The following is a 25,996-nucleotide window of genomic DNA, read 5'->3' as shown; positions in this document are numbered from 1 at the left end:
GTGATAACAGGACTAACCCTTTGAACAGGGCAGTGGTCCCACTTAGCACAAGTGGCCATCCCTTTGAGAAGGGCAATGGCTCTTGGTAAACAACTTTAAGGGGCCCTCCCTTTGAGAAGGGCAGTGGCCCTGGTAAACAACTTAACAGCCAGGGAGGGGAGGCCACAGGAGAACAAAACCAAAATGGAGTATGGGGACAGCTGTAAGAAACAGAATGGAATAGGGGGAGAGCTGTAACAGACAGTTTCTGTTCTCTGGGCCTAGTTACTTTCGACGCCAGGTCACGCTCCTGTGCCAGATATAGAGGAAGAGCCTTTCATGTTCTGCCCGGTGTGGCTGGGGGTAGCTTAAATAAGGTGTGTTGCACCCAGCTCCACCTTGCGGCTTGACTGTGTAATACAGTTTAGCATTCCATTACTGTACCATGGGTGGGGATTTCCCCATTCTGTGTTTGGGGGAGACAGGCTGTGCAGGAAAGAGATGTGTGGGCGTGTGTGTGGATGGCAGGTGTATGTGGTGGGGTTGTGCTGATGTGGGTGTGTTTGCGTACATGCAGCGAGCACACAGGCATGTATCAGTGGCCATGTTGTGACGGGGGTGTCTGGGGGAGCAGGTGTGAGTGTGTGCGAAGGCCCTAGAGTGTGCCAGTAACTGTGTAATTTCACATCTATGTCTAAGCTGCTGACGGGCTGGGGCAGTGGGGCTGGACAGGTGCATTTGTTAGCCCGTTGCGGGAGAGCGTGGGAATCTGAGCAGGTGTGGGGCTCAGCCTGTCTGTCCTCCGGCTGCTGGCAGGGCAGTGGAAGAGGCACCAGCCTTAGCAGGGAAATGTTCCTCGACTTTAGTGCAGGCACAGGCACCCCCACGTACAGTGACACACACACACAACCTACCACTTGTGCACCCCACCGAACACTCTGAGTGGAGCCTGCGTCTGCACCCGTCAGCACACAGATGTGCACACCCAGATGCAGTTGCACCCGGCACCACCCTCTGATATTCCCAGGGGCCTCTGAAGAACTGACCTTCATCCTCTCATGCCACACGCCAGCAAACAGCTCTTGCAAAAATATTCTCAAACGAGGGGAAAAGTAAATAGAACTTGCTGCCCGCTGGCTGCTCCACGCATGCTGTGGGCTCACGCTGGGCGGGTGCCAGGCCTCCAAGCAAAGCATCATGGGATGGGCAGCCTTTCACCCCCAGCCCAGGGGCTGAAATGCAGCTTTGCCAGCTGCTGTACAAGGTCACTGTTTTGCTTCTCCTCCCCCATGCGTCTGTCTCCCTCCTGCATGCTGGGGTTAGGGATCTTTGCAGGGAATTGCCACTCGCTGTGCCCGACCTTCTGGGCAAGGGAGGGGATAAGCCAGGGCTCTGCAATTTGTTAGATGTTTGCATAGGGGGGTTACACCCACTGGAGAAGCTGAGAGTGCTGCTCCCACAGGACTCTGAACACGAGGCAGGGTCACCGGGGCCGATGTTCGACATGGCTAGGGTTGCTTTAAGGGCAGCACCTGTGCCTTGGGGAGAACCCAGACGTGGGCAGCCCAGACACCTGCCCCTGCCTGGGCCACAGTGCCAATAGCAGTCTGACCCCGAGGAGAGGTGACAGACCAGTGATGCAGGAAGAGGCCCAGCAGGGCTGCAGCTTGCCAGGATGTGGGGAGAGCAGAGCTGTGGGACGCTGCAGGAGCCTTCCCCAGCCTGGAGTGAGCTCAGTCGGTTTGCCCCGGCTCCCTACTCAGAGCCTGGCGTTCTCAGCCTCCCCCGCTAGGCAGAGGGCTGGCTCCCCCAGACGAGGCGCACGCCTCTCCATGGTGACCCTGAGCCTCTTCCGCCTGTGGGTCTCAAAGACCTTCAGAAACCTCAGCCAGTGAGGCCTTACGTGCCCCCAAAGAGAGAACGGTCCCAGATGTGCCCCAGGACCTGCACTGGGCCAGCATGGGAGTGAGAAATAGAACCCGGGAGTTCCCCTAGTCCTGTGTGTTAGCAGCCATAACTCGCACCCAGCTGCGAGGCTCACGCAGTGGCACCACTGGTTGAGAGCTGGAGGAGGCTGAGCTGCAGCCATTTGTCTCCTCCCAGCTGGCAGACGGGGCAGGGGCAGAGCCTGTGCTGGGTTGTGGGGTCCGATGCGCTGGCTGGGCACTGTGCCGCCTGACGCACTCCCTGCCTGAAATCCCCCCGGCTGCTCTGTGGCTGCGGCAGTCACGGTGTTGGCAGAAGCTGCCATGGCATGGCAGGGAGAGCGGCTCGCTGACCCCTCTCTTCTCTTCCCTCTCCTTGCAGAAGGAGCTGAGCCTGCCCCGCCGAGGAAGCATGTAAGTATGAGCAGATGGGTGCCTGCCCTGCCCTGCTTTTCAACATGAGTTTTAAGATCCACCTGGCCCAGAACCTCTGGGACGGGCTTTCTCCTGGGGGAGAGCTCTGGCCCTTCCCTTGTGCTGCGGGGCCCAGTTGGGACTGGGACAGCACTGTGGTCCCTGCTGGAGGCAGGGAGGAGGGTGCCTTTTTAAGGGTGTCATTTTTCTTTACTCAGCCCCTTTCCCTGCTGGGATGGGCCCTTGCAGTGTGGAGCTCCAGCGATACGCCTCGGTCCCAGCCAGGCCCAGGGCACTACCCGTGTCAGGGCAAGGCCGGGGTGGGTGCAGCATGGGGCTGTTTTGAAGTGATTGGTGGTGGTTTGCTGTCTCCTTCCAGGCTGCTCTGTGCTCAGGGCGGCTCCATCCCATGCTGACTCCGGCACAGCCTTTCCATGCCCAGACAGCACTGAAGGCTCTGGCCGGAATCTCTCCCTGGTACTGTGTGGAGGGACTGACCCCAATGGGAGTGACAGTGGAGCTCCCACTCGCCCCGGGCACTTTGCTCTGAGCTGAGGGAGCCTGGGCACCGAGACATAGCCCTCCTGGCATCATGCAGTGGGGTCGATCCAGGGATGGGTTTGATCCTGTGTCTGCAGTGGCACTTCAGTGCAGTGCCAAGGCCTGTGCCAGGAGGCAGGGAGCCCGCAGGGCTGTTGAGCGTGTTTGGCCCCTGTTCTCTTCTGATGCATTGTGGAAATCCAAGTGAGGCTGAAGGATGTGGTTTGAGTGTGACCTGTGCACTGACTCCTGCCTGGACCAGGACCTGTGAGTGAGACCCTAACAGGGCTGGTGGCCAGGGGCTGTGAGTAGCCGGCCTCCCACATGGGGGCAGATTGCTGTGGGACTGAAGGTTGCCCAGACTCTGGGCAAAGGGCTCAGAGCTGGTGTCACGTCTGCTGCAGCACCGCAAAGTGAGCCTGGCTCAAGACCCAGCTCAGTTAGCTGAGGCTGCTGCAGGCTCATGGGCCCGTATATGGCCAGGCCCTACGGGAGAGCAGGGGGTGGGGGGACCTGGACCTTGCACAGCCTGGGGCTCCCCTCAGGTCTGGGGGCGGGGGGAGCCGCCCCTGGCTGCTGGCCCCCCGCCATGCGGTGGGTGCTGGGCCTGAGCCCACCCTGTGCAGCGCAAGCTCTGGGTCTTCGGGGGCAGCCCCGGTGCGCCCGGGCGCGCTGGGGGCGGGGAGGGGGGTCGGAGCCGGCTCCGCACAGCGCATCGTCCCTGCGCCGGGCGGGGGCCACCTCCCCCTGCGGGAGCCGCAGCTCCTGAGCGACGGGCGGGGGCGGTCGGTTCCCAGATCGCTCCAGCGCAGCCTGGTGCTGGCCGCTGCGAGTTGCGGGGAGGGGCTGTCGCCCCAGCCATGAAATCGCGGAGGGACCGGCTGAAAATCCCGTCCCTGACCTTGGAGTGAGTCCGGGGCCGGGCGGGGCGCGCAGGGTGCGGCGCTGCGCTGCGGGGGGGCTGCGCGGTCCGACGGGTCCCCGGGCTGCCCCACGCCCCCTGCGCTGCGAGACCGTCTGCAGCCGCGGTCCCGGCCGGGAGAGCGCAGGGTCTGGGGCGCGCTTCCCTACGCGTGGCCGCCGGGGCCTGGCTGGAGCCCGGGAGGGGGTGGGGGGTACACGATCCGGTGCCCCTCGCTCCAGACCCACAGCCGCGCCCGCTGCCATCCAGCCCTGGTGCCACCTCCCCCCGTTGTGCCGGTGCCTCTCACTCCTAACCCGCAGCCCCCCCCTTCCCCAGCCCTGGCTCCCCACTCCCAGCTCTGCCCGTGCCCCTCAATCCTAACCTGCTGCCTCCTCCTTTCCTGGCCTTCCCCCCCCACGCACCCCCTGCTCTGCCCGTGCCCCTCAATCCCAACCCGCAGCCCCCTTCTTCCCCAGCCCTGGGTTCCCCCCTCCCAGCTCTGCCCGTGCCCCTCACTTCCAACCCGCATCCCCCTCCTTCCCCAGCCCTGCCCGTGCCCCTCAATCCTAACCTGGTGCCCCCCCTTCCCTGGTCTTCTCCCCACCCCTTGCTCTGCTCGTGCCCCTCACTTCCAACCCACAGGCCCCTCTTTCCCCAGCCCTGAGCTCCCCCCTGCTCTGCCAGTTCCCCTCAATCCCAACCCACAGCCCCCTCCTTCCCCAGCCCTGGGTTCCCCCCTCCTAGCTTTGCCCATGCCCCTCACTCCTGACCTGCAGCCGTCTCCCCCTCAGCCCTGGGTCCCCCTCCACCCCAGCCTTGGGCTCCCCACCCCGCTCTGCCAGTTCCCCTCAATCCAAACCTGCTGCCCCCTCTTTCCCTGGTCTCCTCTCCACCTCCCACTCTGCCCATGCCCCTCACTCCCAACCCGCAGCCCCCTCCTTCCCCAGCCCTGACGTCCCCCTCCTAGCTCTGCCCGTGCCCCTCAATCCTAACCTGCTACCCCCTCCTTCCCCAGCTCTGGGTCCCCCCTCCCAGCTCTGCCAATGCCCCTCACTCCTGACCCAGAGCCCCCTCCTTCCCCAGCCCTGGGCTCCCCCGTCCCAGCTTTGCCCAGTGCCTCTCACTCCAGACCTGCCACAGCTCCCTGCCTGCCCAGCCCCAGGCTCCCCATCTGCTCTGCCCAGGCCCCTTGATTCCAGTTTTGGACTCATTGCACATAAACGGTTGTGCGGGTGCTTCTCACTCCTCCTGAAAGTCAAGCCCTTCCCCACCTCCGAGGGACCTCTTAGTCCTGACCCTCAAGACGCTCCATAGGAGGCCCCACTGGAGGGTCTGTGCAACCTGGAGGAGTGTGGCCTTGAGTGGCTGCTGGGCAGCACCAGGATGCACGAAGCGCTGGAGGGGGCGGCATTTGAATTCATACTGGTCTGGTGCATCTTGCTTTACAGTTTGTCTCCAAGTAGCCAGAGCCCGACCCTGCTGAGCCCTTGCAGCCCCTGCAGCCCCTGCAGCCCGTTACTAACCCTGCATCCTTGGAGGTAAGACCCTGTGGTCCCCTAGCACCACCCAGCACAGCTGTGGCCGGGACAGAGCTGAGAGGGTGCAGCCCTGGGGGTGCCCTGGGGCATGCAGCAGGCTGTGAACCTTCTGGCTGCTGTTCAGAGTGGGAGCCCTTTGCACAGGGCAGCAGGGCGCAGATCAGTAACCATAGCGCCCTCCCGGGCAGGGCAGGCAAAGGAGGTTCCTGCTGCAGTGCTGAACGCACCTGGCATGTCTGAGTGCCGCCGTGGGCTGTGTTCTGCCACGCAGCATCCCTTGTACCTTGGGGGGGGTGGCGTTCCAGCCATGCCAGGACAGCCGGGGAGTGCGCCCACCTCTCCACTGCACCTGGAACCTTCTGCCTGAGGCTGCTCGTGAATGGCCCCAGGGACAGGGGGGGTGAGTCAAGGGGGTCCAGCCAAGGGGCCCATTGTGTTATAGCTGGGATAACCTGGGTCAGTGCGGGGCCCAGCGCTCTGCTGCACCCCACTGTCACTGCGCAGTTAACCTGCCCCCTCCCCTCAAACAGCTGGACGGGGCAGGGGCGGTGATGGGGAGCCTGCAGCTGGAGCCATGATCCAGTGTGTGGCTTGTGCTCCCCCTGTTGGATAACATGTGGAGCTGCATGGCTCTGCTAGCACTGCCTGTCTGGACGGGCACTGCAGGGCTCATCCGAGGGGCCCTGCAGCGGTGGTGGTAGGAGACCTTGTTTCTCTTGCTATGAAATGGGGCCAGTGCCTGGGCGCCAGCGCCTTTAACCCCAAGCAGGCAGCCTCCCGGCCCAGTCTGTGCATCTCTGACGTGGGGGACAGCCTGCCCCACTGCCTTCTCCAGCCATTCCTGCTTGTCAGCAACTCCCCAGCTCTGAGAACTCCTGTCTCTGACCCCATTGGCCCAACTCTGCGAGTCAGGCTGGGGGTCCAGCGTGGCCTGGGCTCTGCTCCTGGCTGTGCGGGTCGGGTATCTTCAGGCTGGGGGGTCATCTCTGTGAGGGGACTGGCTCTCAGCTGTGTGGTTCGGGCCAGGCAGGGGTGGCATATCTGTTTGGAGACTGGGTCTCGGCTGTGTGGTTCGGGACAGGCGGGGGACATCTCTGTGGGGGGACTGGCTCTCGGCTGTGTAGGCTGGGACAGGCTGGGGGGGCATCTCTGTGGGGGGACTGGCTCTCAGCTGTGTGGTTCAGGCCAGGCAGGGGTGGCATCTCTGTGAGGGGACTGGCTCTCGGCTGTGTGGTTCGGGCCAGGCAGGGTCGGCATCTCTGTGAGAGGACTGGCTCTCGACTGTGTGGTTCGGGCCAGGCAGGGGTGGCATCTCTGTGGGGGGACTGGCTCTCGGCTGTGTGGGTTGGGACAGGCTGGGGGGCTTGGCTGTGCAAGTATGTCTAGGAGGGGCTGGCCCTGTGGGTCAGACTGGGGTTCCCCACTCTCGGCTGTGTGGATTGGATTGGGCTGGGCTGGGGGGAGCTGTGTGCATCAGGCTGGCACGGTCTCTGCATTATGGGCTAATAGTTCACCTCCTCCTCTTGTCTCTGATTCCAACAGGGAGAGCCTGTTAATGGGGCAATGGGAAGGGTTTTGTCTGACAGATTAATTCCCACTCGTCCCCTGCTCCATCTGAAATGGGCATTAATGCTGGACTGGAGCTGGAGAGCCAGGCTGTGCCTGCCCCCCACATGCAGTGGCTGTGTGCTGGAGAGAAAGCAGCTGGATTGAGAGCAGTCGGACCCCGGCTGCCATTAGCCGGACAGGCACGCATGTAACAGCAGGGAACTGTACCCTCTGGGTGTCTCTGTAACTGCCCCGGCTCCCTAGGGTGCTGCTTCCAAAGCCTGCCCAGCAGCAGAGGGGGTGAGGGCATTTCCAGTGCAGGGGCTTGGGGAGCAGGATGTGGGAAGAGGCTTGGCAGCTCCTTTTTGTGCCAATGTGCCTGTTTGCACCAGTTCCCTGGGCACTGATGGGTGGCAGGACTCAGCCTTGTGTGGAGAGGGCGGAACGTGACCTGGGTATTGCAGCGTCATGGCAGCAGGGACGATGCACCAAGGACTTGGGCTGTTTCCCAGCCATTCGCTTTCTCTGGCTTGGCTGGAGGATGCTGGCGCTGCTCAGTAGGTGGCAGCACTGGTGGGCCCCATGGATCCCAGTGGTTTTCAGGCACTCTGGGGCCCCACTGCACCCAGGCCAAGCGCTGGTGCCTGACCCGGTGGAGTCGTGCTCACTCCCAGGCTGTAGGGAGCATTTTCTGGAGCTGAGTTCCCTTCCCAGTAGCTGTGTGCCCCCCAGGAAGGCTGGGGGTTCGCGCCGTCTGGCAGCAGCTCCATCAGTCTGACCTGGCAGGGGCTCCGTGGGAATTGGGAACATGTCAGGCTCACAGCCCCCCAGGGAGGGGCTAGGGTCACCAACTTTCTAATTGCACAAAACCGAACATCCTAGCCCTGCCCTCTGCCCTGCCCCGCCCACTACATTCCCCCTCCCTCGCTGGCTCGCTCTCCCCCACTCACCTTCACTGGGCTGGGGTTGGGGTGCGGGAGGGAGTGAGGGCTCCAGCTGGGGTGCTGGCTCTGGGGTGGGGCTGGGGATGAGGAATTTGGGGTGTGGGAGGGGGCTCTGGACCCGTGCAGTGGCTTGGGGTGCGGGAGGGGGTGAGGGCTCTGAGCTGGGGGTGTGTTCTCTGGAGTGAGGCTGGGGTGAGGGGTTTGGGGTGCAGGAGGGGGCTCCAGGCTGGGGGATGGGGATGAGGAATTCGGAGTGTGGAACGGGGCTGCAGGTTGAGGCATCCTCTCTTCTGAATGCAGCAGCCCCCGCTGGTTTGCGTGCGGGAAGCCATGTGTGCGCTCAGGTTTCTCCAGGCAGGGCACACAGCTCTGTGTGTGCAGGGCTCAGTTTCTGAGTCCATCTGAACCAGCATCATGGAAAAACAAGGGTTGCTTAGCAGTGCTCCCCTGCAGCAAATCTGTGGGCCTGGGGAGAAAGGGCTGCGTATGTGCATTTGCACCTCTAGCCCGGAGCTGTACTTAGTTCATTCTGGGCACTTGGGAGGGATTTCAGCCCAGGAGCCAGCCGAGAGCTTTGTCTTGGGAGACAGGGCCTGGCCCCACTGTGTACCCGGGATCCACGAACTGTGGAGGCAGAGCTTGGTGCTGAACTGAAAGCCCAGAGAGCGGATGGTACTTATGGGCCCTGTTCCACGGAGATACATTCCCCCAGACATTCATGCCGGGTCACTGCTGAGCTGAGTGACATGAATTCAAGAGCAGCAGAGCAGAATGAGCATGTTTCAACCCTGCCTCGGCCAGGCAACGTTGGGTGCAGTGTGTCTTGCAGCCGTAGTGATGGAGCGGGATGAAGTCAGGGTCAGAGAGAGCTTCCTCAAGGGTGGCCCCAACTGCCCTGGGCAATGCAGTTTGAGTTCTGTTACTTTCCTAAATCCCAGGATGTGCTCCGAATCCAGCACCCTGTAATGTTGGCATGGCCGGCCACTCAGGCGAACCTGAGGCTGAGCCTCTGGCCATGGGCTGCCCTGCCCTAGGTACCCTGTTCTCTGGGATTCAAAGTTCTCTGGTTTCAGGTTGGCCAAAAAGGGCAGAGAAGCAGGGAATGGCCAGTAGCAGGAAGGGAACCCCTCAACACAGGGAACCTGCAGGCTCACGGCTTGAGTGGCTGCGTTTTTCCTTTGCAGTCTCATAAAGAGGCACTTTCCTGACTGAGCATCAGGCTGGGAATGAGAAGGGCAGCTTCCAGGGCAGGCTGAAGAGCCGTGTTTCTCATGAGGTCAGATCTGGTGGCAGCAGAGACGAGGGTCTCAAAACCTTACAGCTGCAGAGGGTACTTGCTTACAGCTAACAGGAACACTTTGTGCACGTGCGTATGCATGCTCTGCTCTGTGTGCACGTGTGTGTGCACGCTCTGCTCTGTGTGCGCGTGTGACTTTATTCCGTGCATCCTGTTGTACACGCTCTATCCCAAAGTGCTTTGCTGAATTGACGTGTTTACCGAGTGTAACTAAGGACAGTTGGGGAAGGAGACAGGTTTGGGGCAGGGCGAGGAAGAATGGGGCCGTGTTCAGCTGAGATCTGCTGGGGAACAGAGACATAGGGAGGCTGATCCAGATGAAGCCTGCTCCTGCCCCAGTGATGGTGATTGTTGAGTGAACAGAGTGACGGAGGAGGGGCACGGAGAGACACAAGGTCCAGAAGGTGTCGCTGTGGTGGTGAGGTGGGTAGGACCCTGGATCCTGCACACGGAAGAGTGTGGGCTGTTGGCACAGGGCAGGCCTTAGTGATTGGCTGGTCTGCACCAGGAGGCTGCATGTATGTACCTGTTACACTTGGTGTTATCGTTTTCCAGACCAACCAGTTGTGATCCCCAAATCTGGATTCTCTGAGATCAGCCCAAGGGCCTGGTCCTCAGAGCATGGTTTAAGGACTTCAGGTTATGGAGAATTCACCATTTATACTAGTTCAAACCTGCAAGTGACCCGTGCCCCACGCTGCAGAAGAAGGTGAAAAGTGTTGCTTTTTTAAGGGAAACTTCCATTAGAATAGAATCCTGTGGGTGGCAGGTGCTTATTTTTCAGGGTTTTGTTGCTGATGTTTAGTTCTTAGGCCTGTTTGGTTTCATTCTTATACAAGTAGGATTATGGGACCAAATTCTCTTCAATCAGTGAGGTTGCCCCTGTTTACCCAGGCCTAGGTAATCTGCAAGCAAGAAAGTAGTTCCAGAATGATTCTTCAGTGGTTCAGGCAGAGAGAACTCCCTTTAAAGTCTCTGCCTTGCTCTACACTACAGAGTTAGGTTGATGCAACTTAGCTTATGTCGACCTAACTCTGTAAATGACTACACCAATATTTCTCTCTCACTAACGAAACTCGCCTGCTACATTGACTTAAGAACTCCATCTCCATGAGAGATGTAGAGTCAATGTCGATGTAGTTAGGGCAACACAGTGAGAATGTAGACACTGCGTTGCTTACATCCACTATTGCTGGCTTTCAGAAGCCATCCCACAATGCCCCACACTGACTGTCCGATTGGTGCAAGTGCTTCTGGTGAGGACACGCATCGCCGATGCAAGGAGCAAAGTGTAAACTCACACAAGTAATGTAATCACTGCAGTGGCTGTATGCCGACATAAGTTAGGTCAATTTAATTTTTGTACTGTAGATGTGGTCTCTGTGCCTACAGAGATTCAAACCATGTCGGAAGCTCTCTAGAGAACCTCTGACACTTAACTGCTCTTGTTCACGCTTTCCAGATACTTGCCCTGTTTGCTGCAGTGTTTTGGTTTGACAGTTGACATTTAAAAGGCTATAGTCTGCTTTTCAGGCAGCTGTTGTATATTCTCTGAAAAGGTGGTAACAAGCAATTTACACTTGGGATCACTTAGCACCTGCCCTACTAATCAAGCCAGGAGATGAATTAAAACACGGGGCGGGGGATTCTCTCTCTGTTTTGCCTTTCCCTGTTGCAGGCTTGCCAATGTTACAGTGATCTCGCTTGATTAATATAAATGCATGAGAGAATTCTCCAACTAGGATGACCAGACAGCAAGTGTGAAAAATCGGGACGGGGGTGGGGGGTAATAGGAGCCTATATAAGAAAAAGCCCCAAATATCAGGACTGTCCCTATAAAATCAGGACATCTGCTCACCCTATCTCCAACACAAGTATGTGATACTGTGCCCAGAAGCGACTGTACAAGGCAGGGTGAGTAAGGGAGGTCTCTGATGATGTGACCCTGCCAGCCAGTCAGCAACCAGTTTAATCATAAATACAGCAAGAGTCATCCAAACTGCACTTTGCAGGATATGAATGGCTGAGGCATGGAATCTGTCTGGTCTCTCAGGCCGTGGGAAAGCAGCAAGCCTACAGATCTTTGTTGACCAGCACTGTAGTAATCAGATTCATGGGTCTCAGGAAGGACATTTATTTTGCATACAAAAAGAAACTTCCTGGACATGACAATAAAATTGCCACTTGCTTTCTGCATAAAGGTGGGGAAGTGTTTAGCAAAGGCCTGGGCTGCTGAAGTGCAGGCTCTAGACATGTCTATGCTAGGGAAATTCTGTAAAGATTGCTAAAGCCAACTCAGTGCCACAGCTGCCTGGGAGACCAGTGTGGATGGCTTTGTGCAGGGTTAGCTCATCATAGAATATCAGGGTTGGAAGGGACCTCAGGAGGTCATCTAGTCCAACCCCCAGGCAGATTTTTGCCCCAGATCCCTAAATGGCCCCCTCAAGGATTGAACTCATAGTGCTGGGTTTAGCAGGCTACTGCTCAAACCACTGTGCTATGCCTCCCCCTTAAAACTCTAGCTGGTTATGTACAATCTTCTGAGGGACTTGAAATTTCCCCAGTGTAGATAAGGCTTTGGAGCCATGTTTGCACAGTATGGGAGGACTCCCATCTCTAGGTGCAATTTAATTTGCTCCTCTAGCTACCTTATTGCAGGGGAAAGGGTGGTGGTTGGAAATTTACTTTGAAGGTTTTGTCCTCCTTGAATCCAGCCCTTGGGCAACATACATGAAAAAAGGCAAGCTGAAGGCCATAAGAATGGCCATGCTGCGTCAGCCCATCTAGCCCAGCATCCTGTCTTCTGACAAAGCAGCAAAGAATCCTGTCGCACCTTATAGACTAACAGATGTTTTGGCTACCACGCCATCAGGTGGTCCAGAGACATTTATATCGAACACATCACCGGACACCGCCAATACCACACTGAGTAATTGAGACAGCCGACCAGGGAAATAACCCACTTCCTTCCCTGAGCGACCAAGGGATGCACTCCACCCATGTACCTATCCGCTCCACCGATACTGACTTGGACTCCTTATTCATTCCATGGGTGGCGAACCTGAGCCTACTTATTCACTGACACTTTAAAAACTCTTGCACCCCAGTCTGGGTCTATGCCGGTTATGTGACATGGCTACCCCTCTGATACTTGTCTTCCGACAGTGGCCAGAGCCAGGTGCCCCAGAAGGAATGAACAGAACAGGAAATCATCAAGTGATCCAGACCTGTGGCCATTCCCAGCTTTCAGCAAACAGAGGTTAGGGGCATGGTTTTGGATCTCCCAGCTGGAGGCAGCTGGGGCTGGTCAGATCATCATGTGCTAATTGTTCCCTCACTCAGACTCACTGACATGTTCACTAATAAAGACCCTCCGATGCTTCCCCAGCGTGGCTGCTGAAAACCTATTGCTGGCTCTCAGGAACGTGTCAGTGCAGATGCTTCTTTCTGCATTAGCGCTCTAACTGCAGTACCAAGAAGAGTGTGATGGAGGAAGTTGTCATGGTGACGCAGTGCTTCCAGCATAAAGGGTCTTGCTAGAAGCACAATGATGACTGGGTTGGGGAGGTGGCTTGCATTATATAGGCACAATGTGGCTGAGCTCTGGGTGTCTTGGCAGCCTTCAGAATTCCCTTACTTTAACGACTGTGTGTCTCATTGTTTGCGTTAATTAGGCTGCACCCATACTGCTTTTTGCTGTGATCTTGTCAGCTCTCAAATGAAGCAGGGCTGGGCCTAGCTAGTACCTGCATGGAACTCTCCAAAGCACCCAGGTTCAAGCATGTGTTTCCCTTTCCTGCAGTCATGAACAGATGCTTGAACATGCAAAATACTGTTGGGGGTGCTGATTTAGGGATAAGATGTAAACTGAGATCTTGGCCACTTGTAGTCATTAAGGATTTAGGGGCACTCTGGGTAACTGTAGTGTCCTTGCTAAATTGCAGCATGAGTAATTGCTTCCTGCCTCCCTAAATCCCCTGTGTCATTTTCCCATTTTCCTTGGCTATGGTATTCTCTTCATTTCCTGCCCTGAAAAGTTGTGTAGTGTTGCTCTGTGTTGTTAAATGCGTGATGTGTCCTGCTCGGCAGGAAACCGCTGGTCAGTCCAGGGCGAAGTAAGCCCTATAGACCCTGATCCGGCAGTGATGTTGGCATGGATGGATTCCTGGGCATGCTCAGTACCAGTGGGGCCATGGACAAGCAATGGGGTCCGTCCATGTGGTCAAGCCCTTCAGGAGAAATTTGAGGCCCAGGTGCATCGTGTTCGCCGAGGCCTCACCGCCTTCAATTTCACCCCAGTCAGATGTTTTGGGGGCACTCCTGAGTGTAGGGCCCCAATACAGTTGTTCCCCTTTGTCCCCATTTCTTCAGCACTGCATGTGGGTCGCGCTGCAGAGTCAAGTTCATGGTTTGTAAAATGCACTGGGAGATCCGTCTGGCTGAAAAGCATCGGACACTCTTCATTGTGTGTGATTGGCAAGATGTGGATTTCTCATTAATGAGAAGGCTGAGATTGGGTCCAGGTTTCTCTTTTAATTTAGATTTCTAGGCACTAAACTCCTGGTTGTGTAGGAGCTAAACTGTAACAAAGAAAGAGATGGGAGGCTACCAGCTTTAATTGTAAAAAGGGAATGGTTGGAACAGACAAGCCTTGTAATTGGAGAGCCAGACTCGCTTGGCACTAAGCTTCACCACCACATGGATCTCTGCCAGTAGGGCTGAGTTTGTCTTGTTGCATGGGGATTGTGGTTCTTCTCAAGGGTGAAATGCAGCAAGAGCAGTGGAAGTTCACAGCTTTCTGGAGGTCTTGTCTAAACACAAAAGCGGTACCCCGTTAACTGTGCCAGTGCCGGTAAAGCAGAACAGCTCCCCAGTGCAGATAGCGTATTCCCTCTATGCTAGTATACTGGTACAACTGCATCCACACGGGGATTGCACCAATGTCACTATTCCAATAGAAACTCACACCTTTAGCCACATAGTGAGAGACTGGTACAAATGCTGTGTGTAGACCAAGCCTAAGAAAAGAACATGCAAAATCTGTAACGTGCTGTCTGGAGCTCTTCTGCCAATGAAGGAGGAAGCTAGGCAGATTTAAAAATACATTTCTGCAACTTTAAGACACTCCACACTATGTGACCACAGAGTGGAAAAGCCTCCTGCTCTTGCCTAACCCAATTCCCTCGCTGTGGCGGGGATTGTTTTCCTGTGGCTCTGGGGTTCTGTTCCTGCAACGACCCATTTGCTTAACACCTCCTTCACTGAGCAGACGTGTGCTTAAAGGAGGTTTTTCATCCCTAGCAAGCCCAAAGTAAGAGAACATTTATGCAAACAGCAGTTTAACTTTCTTATAACATTTGGTCTCCTTCTCCTACCTTAGTGCTGAAGATCCTTCATTTGGCCTAGATGGGATGGCTTCTCTTGTGGCAGTGCTGCTGCACTGTGTATTACACCAGATGGTCGCTATGGAGACAACTGGGATGTCACAGATTCAGTATTAATTAGGATTTTGAGGAGAGGAAAAAGGGAGATTGGGCTTAAATTCTCTCTCTCTTCCAAGTATCTTCACTGACTAAAATCCAGGGCCATCTGTGCCAGTGCTGTGGCCAGCTGAGACAGTGCGATTCCTGTTGGTGAGATGATTCCAATTCCTCGATTGTTTTGATGTGGTGATGTTTCAAAAGACATTTTGCTTGTGTTTGTATCATCTGCCCTGCACTGAGGGGCTGAGGTGGACGCTGTGAGCGGTAGAAATATGAATGTTATAGGCATGGCAGCAGCAACACCTTATACTTAAGGTTCCTTTACATGACCCGTTCTAACCCTTTTTCAGTGGCTTATAACTTTAGCAAACTGTTTAAGTTGAAATTTTCCAGGCTTGGTCTCTGCTCCAGGTTGAATTTTTTGTTTTAAGGTTTTTGGAGTTTTGCTCAGTTGCTTTAGAGAACAAGGTTAGTGAAAAATAGGGCTCTGTGTGATAGACCAATGCCCTTTGGAGCCACGGGGAAGACTGCCATTAGGTTCCGTGGGAGTTGGCTCACCCTAATGGGCCAGGATTTTTAGATGGGCTCAGTATCCACAAATGGGCCCAGCTTTTCAGGAGTTCCCACTGAGAACAGTAGGCATTGAGGGTCTCTGAAAATCTGGCCCTCAAAGGCAATACGTGGTTGCCTGCGCAGCCTTCCTTCAGGCATTTCCTAACTGGAGTGCTTGATTTTTGTGCACTTGTGGCGGTCTTCCTGTCACCTGGCAGTTTTCTCTGGAATTAATGTCTGTCTGTAAGGCGGGAAAGGCCCTCTTTTGCAGCGTGTCTGCTGGTCCTTGCTGCACAGGGAGGGGCGAGGGCTCTGTGGCAGTGGGAGCAGCACAGAGGTTGTAAAATTTGAATGCACCCTGCTGTGATTTCAGTGGGGTTCCACTAGGCCCTACTGCTGCCTGGGCATGACCTCCTGGGCCTGGCTGATTTGCCTGCATGGGTGAGAGCGCTGAGCAGACTGTGGCTTGCTGTGGTACTTCTACAGATGTATTTGTTTATCCTCAGCAGCAGGAAATACACAAACGCCACACCGTGTCCATGACAAACGCTCCGGCTCTGCACACACCACAGCAAGGTGGGTACAGCCAGTGGGGCAAGAAGGGTGAATGGGTGTGGGGTGGCGGACAGTGCCTTCAGTGACCCCACTTGCCAGCACCCCCCTTCTGCAGCCACGAGGGCAGTGTAGCCCCTCCTGGGCGGCAGGAGCGGCAAGCCTATTAGCTGGGGACTGGGAAAGAAAGGGGGCATAAGATCAGCCTGGGGGCAGGAAGGGGACCTATGGGCTCAACGGGGGAGGAGGGATGATGGATGGAGTCTGGGGGCCAAACAGGGCTCAGTTACAGGGGGGATACTGGGACAGGGGGCGGTGGCTGGGAAAGGCCAGGGGCTCAGCCCCTCACATGGCAAGAGGGAAACTTCAACTGTGGGACAGCGTGTGTGTGGCTGGGTCTACATGGGCTGGGAGAGGAAGGGGGCTTAATTAGAGGGAGTCTTAGGGCTGCAGGGGGTGGGTTGGGGCTCAGCAGAGGGGGGCTGGGAGAAGAAGGGGTCTCAGGCCTTTATACAGAGGGGAAGGGGGTTCAGTTGGAGGAGTACCAGGACTGCAGGAGGGGCTCTGGGTTGGGAAGGGGCTCAGTGTGTGTGTGGGGCTTGGGGGTGGGCTCAGACTGGAAGGTGGGGTGTTGTGGGGGGAAGGCTCAGTGGGGGCAGGCCTGGAGGCGGATGTGGGAGGCTGGGGGGGGGATTGGAGGCACATGTGATCTCCGTGATTGGTCTTTGGTGGCATGCTCCGTATGGGGTGTGGGTGGCAGTTGGTCTGGGGGGCTTCAGAGGGGCAGTTGGTCCTGGCGGGAAACCAAGGCTCGGAGCTCAGAGGGGTGCAGGGTCCTGGGGAGAGGAAGGGGCTGGAGCTTATAGGTGGTAGAGGTCCCGGGCGCTCGGAGCTTGGGGAGGAAGGAAGCCCGGGGGGGCTGGCGGGCAAGATGAGGTGAGCAGAAGTCTGCGGGGGGAAGGAGGGGGGGCTTTCGAGAGGCGGCCAGGTGCGCGGGGCAGGGTCCGGGTCGGAACGAGGGAGACTCGGAGCTCAGAGGAGTGCAAAAAGTCTGGGGGGGGACTCCAGGGGCAAGAGGTGTCAAGGGGGCAGTGGCAGGACAGGGCCTGGCGGGGGGGGAGTCCGGTGGTGCCGGACTGGAGCTGGCCGGCGCGGCGGGGCAGGTCCTGAGGGCAGAGTCGGGGGCGGCGGGGGCGCGGGGAGGGCAGACTCGGGGAGGGTGCGGGGGGGCAGGACTGGGAGCTGGCCCGGCGCGGGGGGGCAGAGCTCCGGGGCCGCAGGACGGGGGAGCTCGGGGGAGGGGTCCGGGGCGGCGAGCGAGGGGCCTGGCGGGGGCGGGGGGCGGGCTCTGAGGCGGCAGGCCCAGCCCGGGGCGGCGCCGCGCCGAGGCTGCTGGGGCCGCTGCTCCGCCGCGCTCTGGTGCCGGCTGGGCCGGCGGGGATGTCGGACCCGAGCTACTGGGGCGGCGCCGCCCGGCACCGGGCCAGCGGGCCAGGGCGACTGCTGCAGCGCTCCAAGAGGTGTGTGGGGGGGGCTGCATGCAGTGTGGGGGCAGTGCTAGGTGCGGGGGGGCTGCATGCAGTGGGGGGGCAGTGCTAGGTGCGGGGGGGCTGCATGCAGTGGGGGGGGCAGTGCTACGGGAGTGGGGGGGTCAGTACTGGAGGAGTGGGGGGGCTGCATGCAGTGGGTGCGGAGGGAGGAAAGGGGGCTGCATGCAGTGTGGGAGGAGGAGGGGGGAACCTCGTAGTGGGGGAGCAGTGCTAGGTGCTGGGGGAGGAGAATGGGGGGTGCTGCATGCGGTGGGGGGCGAGGTGTTATCACTGCAACGTGTGAGCCGTACTCTCAAGCAGTGGCGCAAGTTACATGAAGAGGGGGCCTCTATAGCCTGGGAGCTTACATGAATTGTGGGCGGGGGGGAGGGCAGCTCTGTACACGATGGAGGCTACACATAGGTCCTGGAGCTGGGGGGCTGCCACCCCCGCTGGTTTGAAGTAGTTTCTATCACATACAGGATTTACAGTTTAGTTCAATGGCTCTCAGCATTACATTACAGTGGGGCGTTCCAGTGCCTTTGGGGCTACATGCAATGAGGGGTCTCTGTATGCAGGGGGTTACATGCAGTGGGGGGGATGTGTGATGGGTGTCTGTGACTCAGGATTTGGGGCCCCCGAGTCCTGCCACCCTGGGGAGAGGATGTTCCAGGTCTCTGGACTCAAGTTCTGGCTCAGGCTGGGTTCCTCTCCTGCTTGGAGCTGCTGAGCTCTGGGCTGGAGGACGTAGGGGGTCGGACCCAGAGCAGTGGAGGTAATTGCAGGGGGATTAAAGACACTTCAGGGTGCCCAGCTGTAGAGCCAGGGTGATAAGGAGGATGGAGCTCAGGCTGGGGAGTTGTGCTGTGGAGGGGGAGCCACCTCAGAGTCAGGCCAGTCCCCAGCTAAGGAGACAAGTAGGAGGATTCAGCAGTAGGGCGTTTGGTCTGTAAGATCTTTGGGGTTTCCCAGGCAAGACTGTTGCCATCCAGGTCCTATGCACACTCCAGCTGGAGTGGTGCTAGCCACACCAGCATCTCTGTCCTTATCGTCTAGAATAGATTTCAGTTCTTGGGACAGGAATTTCTGCCCAAATTAGGCTGGGTTTAAACCCAGCCATTAAAATAGCCACCGTTAGCAAGGTTCCTGCCATGTGGATAGGGCCTTAGCAGTGCGCTGCTCAAGGCAAGTTAACGCTTAAAGTGCTGTGTTGGCACAGCAGCCGTGCTTTATTGAAGACGCTGTTTGCCAACAGGAGAGCGCTCTCACATCAGCGTAGTTAGCCCGCCTCCCAGCGAGGCGGTAGGTGTGCTGGTGGGAGGAGAAGCTTTCCCACTGACATAGCCCTGTCTACATGTGGGGTTAAGTCAGTATCACTGTGTCGCTGAGGGGTGTGGATTTTTCACACCCCTGAGCAATATAGGTCTGTGGTGCAGACCAGATCTCAGTTTTGCAAGTATTACCCATATTCCTGCTCTCGCCCCCAGCCTGCACCCAGGCCAGAGCATTTCACCCCTCTCCCACCAAGCAGGTCTTGTTCCCAGACCAGGGGAGCTCTGTTTGCCCTGAGGAGCGGCACTAAATGACTGGCTGCTGCTGGAATGACCAGAGCTCATTTTTCCCAAAAACATTAATCTTTTTCTGTTGTGTATTTTCTGATAGTCCCCGGGACTAACCTGTGTGAGGGCTGAGTGGCTTCACCGTCTAGTTAGACAAGCTCAGAAATGCTACCCTAAAAACATGGAATTCAGATTTTATTCAAATTCAAAAGGGTGATTAATCTACTTTTTAAAATGTTTGATCCCTAAAAAGGGCTCCTATTTATTATTTGTATTATCTTAGTGCCTATGAGCCTTAGTCAGGGGCCAGGACCTGTTGTACAAACCCAGAACAAAAAACCCCACAACCCTGCCCCAACAGTTGGAGCATAAGCCAAGAGACAACATGTGGTTACAGACAGGGGAGTGCAAGGAAACAATGCGACAGTAGTGGTCAGGGCGACAGGCAGTGATCTCCGCATGCCAGCAGCCTAGCCATTGCCAAGTTGTTTGTAGCATCAGGGCAAAGGAAAGCTTTGAGAAGGGGTTTAAGGAGAACTGGGAGGGGGCTTAGAGGATGTGTACAGGGTGTGAGGGGCAGCCTGGAGGAAAGCACGAAGGTGCATGTTTGAAAATTTAACAAGTGAACAGTGGGGGCAACATTTCGATAGTGAGCGAGATTTGAAATCTCTGGTACCACATTTAATCCAGGAGTGAGCATCTTTGATATGTTTATACAATGTGGGCATTTGATTCACTTGCACACAGACTGAGATACAACTGTAAAACTGTCTGTTCCAGGGCCCAGTCCTGCAAACCACAGCTTTAAAGACTTTGTCTCTTTGACCCACATGTGTAAAACTTAATGAGTGCAAGTTTGGGGACAAAATGTCCCAATTAAATGGTGCGGGGGGGGGGGGGGGATGACAATTTCGGAATAAAGTGTCAACTTCAGTTGTATTGGTGGGAGTATGACTGGCACCGCTGTATCTTGTATAATAATAATTGTCCTCATGGAAGCACATCTGTGAAATGAATGTTCCGTGAAATGACTTTTTAAAAAAATACACATAATCAGAGTGATAATCTAAGGAGTCATATGCATCCAGCTGAACCTAAGGAGGCCGTAATTCTCCCCAAGGGCTTGGGCAATGCTCTTGTGGTTCATTGGTATTGCTAGACCCAGAGACACAATTACAGTGCAGTGTATTTTATAATAGCTAAGAAACATGCGGTGTTGTTTGGTATGATGAAGAGCCCTGTAATGTATGAGGAATCCTAGTTACCTGCTGTGCGGCTGTTGAAATGGTTGGTGAGGTGCTGGAACAGCTCAGCAAAGCAGGAGGGAGCAGCCTCTGAGTGATCTTCATTTATCTTGATATTTTAACTGACTCTTTTTTCCTGCATGGGTGTTAGAACTGCATGTTGGTGTGACGACAGCACAGCACTCTGACATCCAGCCTCTCTTACAGCAAAATCTTGCTATCACATCAGAACTCTAGTGTCGTGGGCAGGTGGCTGCAAGATGTTTAGTTGTGCCCGTTGTGTTAGGATGGGGTTTGATTGATTAAGGCCTTGGGACCCAGCAGCAAAAGTAGGCCCTGGTCTTGCAAGCACTTAAGCATGTGCTTTAGCTTTTGTTCAAGTAAGTTTCTAGCCCTCATCGTTGCAGAGAAAAGCTTGAAAATGGGACCAAAGTGTGACCTAAAGGCTCTCCCTCTGCCCCCCAGTTAGTGCAAAGAACCCAAAACACATTCAATTTTAGAATCTCATGAGTTTTAAGTCCATCTCGTGATTTTTGGGGGTTCTGCCTCATAACTTTTGGACAGTTGGAGTTGGTGATGCTGCTGCCTGCTCTGTGCTGTATATACTCCATTATATTCCAATAGACAGTTCTGAAATTCTTTGACCATGCAGACTGTTAAAAAGTAAAGAAGTCACCATGCGGAGGGAATTGTCTGAACCCACTGTTGAGTTACAGCAATGGAGAGAGGAGTGTGTGATTGTGCTGGTACTAAGCACGTGCATCACAGCTGCTGTCTGTAAATTGATCTGAGGTGAATGGCCCAGATAGCATACTTTTTCAGGCCTGGGTAAGCAAGCTAGAATCTTTCTAGTGAGCTACAGTTCATGCTAGAAGGTGGCTGACACTTTCCCTGAATGGTGTAGACAGGGCCTGAGAAATCGGTTAACAGGGCCAGCTGAATTACGCTGTTATCTTGAAGGCAATAGTTTGGTTGTGACTGACAGCATTTTGCAATTGTTAGCCATTTAAACCCTGGTCTATACTAGCAACATTACCTGTTGCACCCTGATCTGATTGCCTGATGCCAGTTTCGTTTTTAAAAAATGAGCTACTTGACATTGTGCTTTTAGTCTGGCCGTCTCAACGCTCTTCACTTGGATGTTGCCATGTACCCATTTCAGAAGTAAGGACACTGAGGCACAGAGCGGGGAAGTGACTTGCCCAAGGTCTCACAGCAAGTCAGTGCCGGATTCGTGAATAGAACCCAGGAGTCCAGACTCAGCGCCTTGTCTCGTGGTTACAGTGTGAACTGTGGCCTGTCTACTCACTGAGACCCTGTTTTTTAAATGAAGGTGTAATTCTCCTGTGATATCAGACTGGACATATTGAAAATGTGCCCGGGTGACTCGTGTTGTTTGTATTATGTCCCATGCACCTGTGTGATGCTCAGAGAGGGAGGAGATTGGGCTCATCGGAGTGGGGGCGTTGCAGGGAAGCACCTGGGATTGCCTTGCAATCCTCATCCAGCAACAGTGCGCACTGTGCCTGTGGAGTCTGCGGTTGGGTCTTGTGCAGCAGATGCGATTTCACTAACTTGAGTGAACTTGCTTGGCCCCTTGCATGGCTTTTACTTGAACTAAAAATGTTTGAGTTGAAATGAATGCTGGTGAAATGTGCCAGAGTTAAATCCTCCAATCAGAGTCAAACGGGGCAGCAGCAGTGCAAGCTTCACTCTCTGCCTCATTGTGCCCTGACAGGGCTCCCGGTGCAGGAGCTCTGTGTCCAGGGCTGTTGGACCCAGAGCTCCAGACTGGGCCTGTTTTGAAGGTAGGACCAGTACATCCCTCGGCCCGCACTGCTTCCTGCAGTCCCCATTGGCCTGGAGCGGCGAACTGCGGCCAGTGGGAGCCACGATCGGCCGGACCTGCGGACACGGCAGGTAAACCGGCCCAGCGGGCCAGGGGCTTTCCCTGATGGACCACATGCCAAAGGTTGCCGATTCCTTGTCTAGACCATCCAGTCCTTTCTCACAAGCCACTAGATAGCAGCCAGCTGATAACAGCTGGTCACCTTGTGACCAGGTTTTGATTTGAGCCCATGTCCAAGGCAAAGGAGCCTGTGACCCGTTCCTCTGAGCCGGCCTGGCCTTGTAGTGCATTGGCAGGTGTTTTTAACCAGATCCTTATTTCTTTAAACATTTAATGGAAAAATGTGACAGGCCCCATCTTAGGCCTGGCTCTATAGGAAAGGAACAAGACGCCTGAATGCATTGTGCACTGATATTCTAGCTCTCAGACTCTGCTTCCTGTCTCACTTGCGGGGCAGCCTGGGGTGGGATTGCCTTGCATATATTCATGAAATAAATCTAATACTGATGCTGTGGACATGGCCTGGGGCTGTGATAATGAGATAGGTCAGATGATGCAGTTCTCAGCTTGCTGCAGTGTTTACTTCCTGTCTTCTGTAGCAGGTTTTCTTGTGCTCTCACAGGTTGTTGTGAGGGGCTTTTGGGTCACAGTTGCTGTAACAGTTTCTTTGTCTGTGAGAGTGTGCTTGACGGTGTGATAGTTGCTGTGGTGCTGCTGGAAGGTGACTTTGGAAATGTGCCGCACTGAGGGTCACATTCTTCTGTAAATAACCTGATTTTTGCTGACTGCTGTTTTCCACTCCATTTTTGGCAAAACTTACAAATGTAGGATTAGAGCCAGGACATTGGGGGCTGGGTTGGTGCCCCTTACTCCTAACTTTAAGAAGCTGTTTTTGCACAAGGCTTGCTTGTTTTGGAGGAAGGGAGCCAGATGCAGCTGATGCATTGGGCAGGGTTAAAATGGCGCGAGATAGCTGTAGCACCGAGGGTGGAGTGCGCAGAAACAGGAAATATCATCAGAATCTGTCTGTATAGAGATTACTGGAACTAACCTAGTCAAAGATTTGTGTTCACTTTAAAAATAAACCTCCGGAGAGAGAGCGTGCAGGGTGGTCATGTCTCTACAAAAAATGATGCATTGTATTGCAAAAATCAGTGAGTTGCACCAAGCTCTTCAGGATTTACATGCTGTCCTTGTAAAGGTTCTTTTGGGGAAGTCCTGTGGGCTGTGTAATACAGGATGTCTGACTAGAGGATCACAATGGTCCCTTCTGGCCCTGGGATCTATGAATCGATGGAAGATGGCAGTGGCATTCTGCACATGTTCGCTGTCAGTCTTGATTTGCTGCGATTAACTATTTACTATTTCTCTGGAGCTGACATCTTGACATGAGTTAACGAGGTGATATGAGAGCTTGCTCGTTTATTAATCAAAATCACTGCAAAACATCCATTTGAATTTGTTTTGTTAAGACAAGCATGTTTATTATTCTTGGGGTATCTTATGTATGTCAGTCAATCTTCATCTCAGTGTAGCTACAAATTAACGTTAGAAATTCGCTAACATGGAGTTACAGTAAAAGTGAACCCTCACCAGTCCATGGGTCAGTATTTCAAACACTTGGGGGGCAGAGGGGAGGGGTTTGCTATTGTAGCTGCTATAACTTGTTTTTAAAAAATAAAGTCAAATACCAAAACAAACCCACTGGAGGGGGCCAGGAAAAAATGGTGGTGGAGGAAGATGGGAACTTGCGGAGCACCAGTCTAGTGCCCTGTGGCAATCCCTAGCTGCTCTGGAGGAAGGGTAATAAAACTTGTGGCATAGGGTTCCTCCAAGGCTCTTTCTTTACCCCTGTTAACTAGAGGTCAGCTTATGTCTTGCAGCAAGAGCTGTAGAGCCATTCCAAACGTCTTATTTTACCTGCATTTACTGTTGTGACTCTGGATGTTCTCGTTATCCACACAAAGGTCCAATCCTTTTCTTGCATGCTGCTGGACTCCTGGCCTCCCAGAGCTCTGTGTGGGCTCTGGAAAATGCCTTTGCAGCCAGGGGAAACAACTGTCTTTCTAGGCCAGGCATTAATTTGGGGAGCACTGGGGATATAGCTCCAGCGAGGTAGGTACCAGAGAGACTGCAAGCCAGGTCATCACTGTGGCTGAGAAAAGGCTGCTGGTGCCTCACCCCTGGGTAGAGAGGGAAATGCTTAAAGATACATATCTAACACTTGAGTTAAAGTATTTCTGCATTGGCTCTCTGTGCTGCATTGTTCCATCAGCTGAGTAATTAAAATATGGCCTCTAAATAAACAACTTCTCTGATAGGAATGGCAGGCACCACAAGGGATTTGCAGGTGAGAAATGAAGAGAATGAAGTGCCAGTGAAAATGCAGGCAAAGGTGTGGAAAGTAGGAAAAGTAGGGTAGAGCCTGTGGAAGCTTCCTGCTCATCCTCCACTGACTAATGAATATTATTCAGAAAGCAATGAATGTGCATGGAAAAATGTTCATGCAGTGCCCTGTGGGTACGCTATGTGTCTGCGTGAAGCCACAGCAGGCATTCCTCCTGCTGCGGGGGGGTGTTGGGGTCCCTGCATGGCAGGACAGACTAATGACGACGAGGTGGCTGGGTCAGCCACTGATATTTGTTTAGTGTAATTGGTAGCAGATGGAAACTTGGTGGTGCGCTGATGCAGCGAGAATACATACAGCAGTTATGGAGGGTCTGCATGGGGGTTGCTAAACATTAGCTGTCTGGAGTTAAAACATCGTATTGCCTTACTCCTGGTGTAAATAACTTCTTTGCATTCATGATTAGTGTCACGGAGTCCCCGGGCGATGCTCTGGAACTGCTCCCCACAAAGCCAGTCAGGACTTTGGGAGCCTCCTCTCCCTTGGAGCAGACTTGTTCAGGGCAAGAAGCTCACACGTCTTCACCTCCTGGGTCTCTCCTTGGAGCATTCAGCATCCTCTGCCCCTCCGGGGCTTCCACAGCGAGCCCACCCAGGCGGGGTCCTGGGGAAGCCACAGGGTCCTGCACCCCCACTTTGCAGTCAGACGTGACTCTCAGCCAGCAAAACAGAGGTTTATTCGATGACAGGAACAGGGTCTAAAACAGAGCTTGTAGATACAGCGAACCAGACCCCTCGGCCGGGTCCATTCTGGGGGCAGTGAGCCAGACCCCTAGGTCTGCACTTCACTCCTTATCCCCAGCAGCTCCAGACTAACCCCTCCCTCCAGCCCCTCCTCTCTGCTCAGCTCCTTTTCCCGGGCCAGGAGGTCACCTGATCCCTTTGTCTCCAACACTTTCAGTGGCACCTTTGCAGAGGAGGGGCCCAGGCCATCAGTTGCTAGGAGACAGAGTGCCAGGCATTAGGTGCACTGGCCCTTTGCTCTGCCCACCACCAGATACTTAAGAACTGCCTAGGGACACTGAGGCACCAACACAGTATTCAGAGCAAACATTAGGAACAGTCCCAGTTCGTCACATCTCTCCCCCCCTTCGAGACCGAACTGAGCCAGGTCACTCCAGCCAGTGACCTGGGGAAGTTCGAACCCACCAACGTTCCCATGGATGCCCCAGCATCTCTCCCATTCCTTGGTGTGAGTTACACCAGGCCCTCCCAGTTTTGTGCCCTCTCTTTGCTTGAGTGTGCTTGATGGCACTTGCAGGGCCCATGGTGGAAGGTTTATGCGGGCCTGTACCCTTTTGCCACCCCAATACTCCTGGGGTTAAAACTGGGACAGGGTCTTCTCCCAGCACTCTGGGCTGCGATTCGGGCTCTCTTGGTTAAGAGCCCCCATCTTGGCCTTGGCCAGCTCTGGGCTTGGGCAGCCGCTCCCCACCTTGTGGCCCAGACACAACACCTCTGCCATCCCCATCTTATACTTTCCAGCTTTTACCGTCAGTCCCACCTCCTTGAGGCAGCCCAGCCCCCTCTTCCCCTGGACACCTGTTCCTCCCAGGTCTGGCTAAAGATGCACATGTTATCAGTGTCTGCCAGGGCCAAGTTCTCCATCCCCCTCTGCTGTCTAGAATCTCCCCAGGCCTAGGCATGGGGTCGGCATCGGACACTGTGATGGCTTTAAGCTTCTGATAGCCCCCATAAAACAGACCATCCTGTCTCCCTTGGGGATCAGCCCC

General features: G+C 55.1%; 1 protein-coding gene across 4 annotated transcripts in view; it reads left to right on the top strand.

Moving 5' to 3' along the window:
* Positions 1–3,700: 3,700 nt before the first annotated feature.
* Positions 3,701–25,996, top strand: part of MAST3 (microtubule associated serine/threonine kinase 3) — a 64,217-nt gene continuing 41,921 nt past the window's right edge. For 2 of the 4 annotated variants that reach the window (XM_075070963.1, XM_032782835.2), the window contains exons 1-2: positions 3,701–3,765; positions 5,211–5,300. In XM_075070963.1, coding sequence (XP_074927064.1) covers positions 3,719–3,765; positions 5,211–5,300 — 137 coding nt within the window. In that variant the 5' untranslated portion in view covers positions 3,701–3,718. Of the gene's footprint in view, positions 3,766–5,210; positions 5,301–8,976; positions 9,123–17,067; positions 17,197–25,996 lie in introns of those variants that run through there. The other 2 variants (XM_032782839.2, XM_075070964.1) reach the window with 2 other exon arrangements.

The sequence above is a fragment of the Chelonoidis abingdonii genome, chromosome 11 (assembly GCF_003597395.2).
Source record: "Chelonoidis abingdonii isolate Lonesome George chromosome 11, CheloAbing_2.0, whole genome shotgun sequence".
Classification (NCBI taxonomy): domain Eukaryota; kingdom Metazoa; phylum Chordata; order Testudines; family Testudinidae; genus Chelonoidis; species Chelonoidis abingdonii.
The sequence above is the reverse complement of the archived record's forward strand: the minus strand, read 5'-3'. Positions and strand labels throughout refer to the sequence as shown.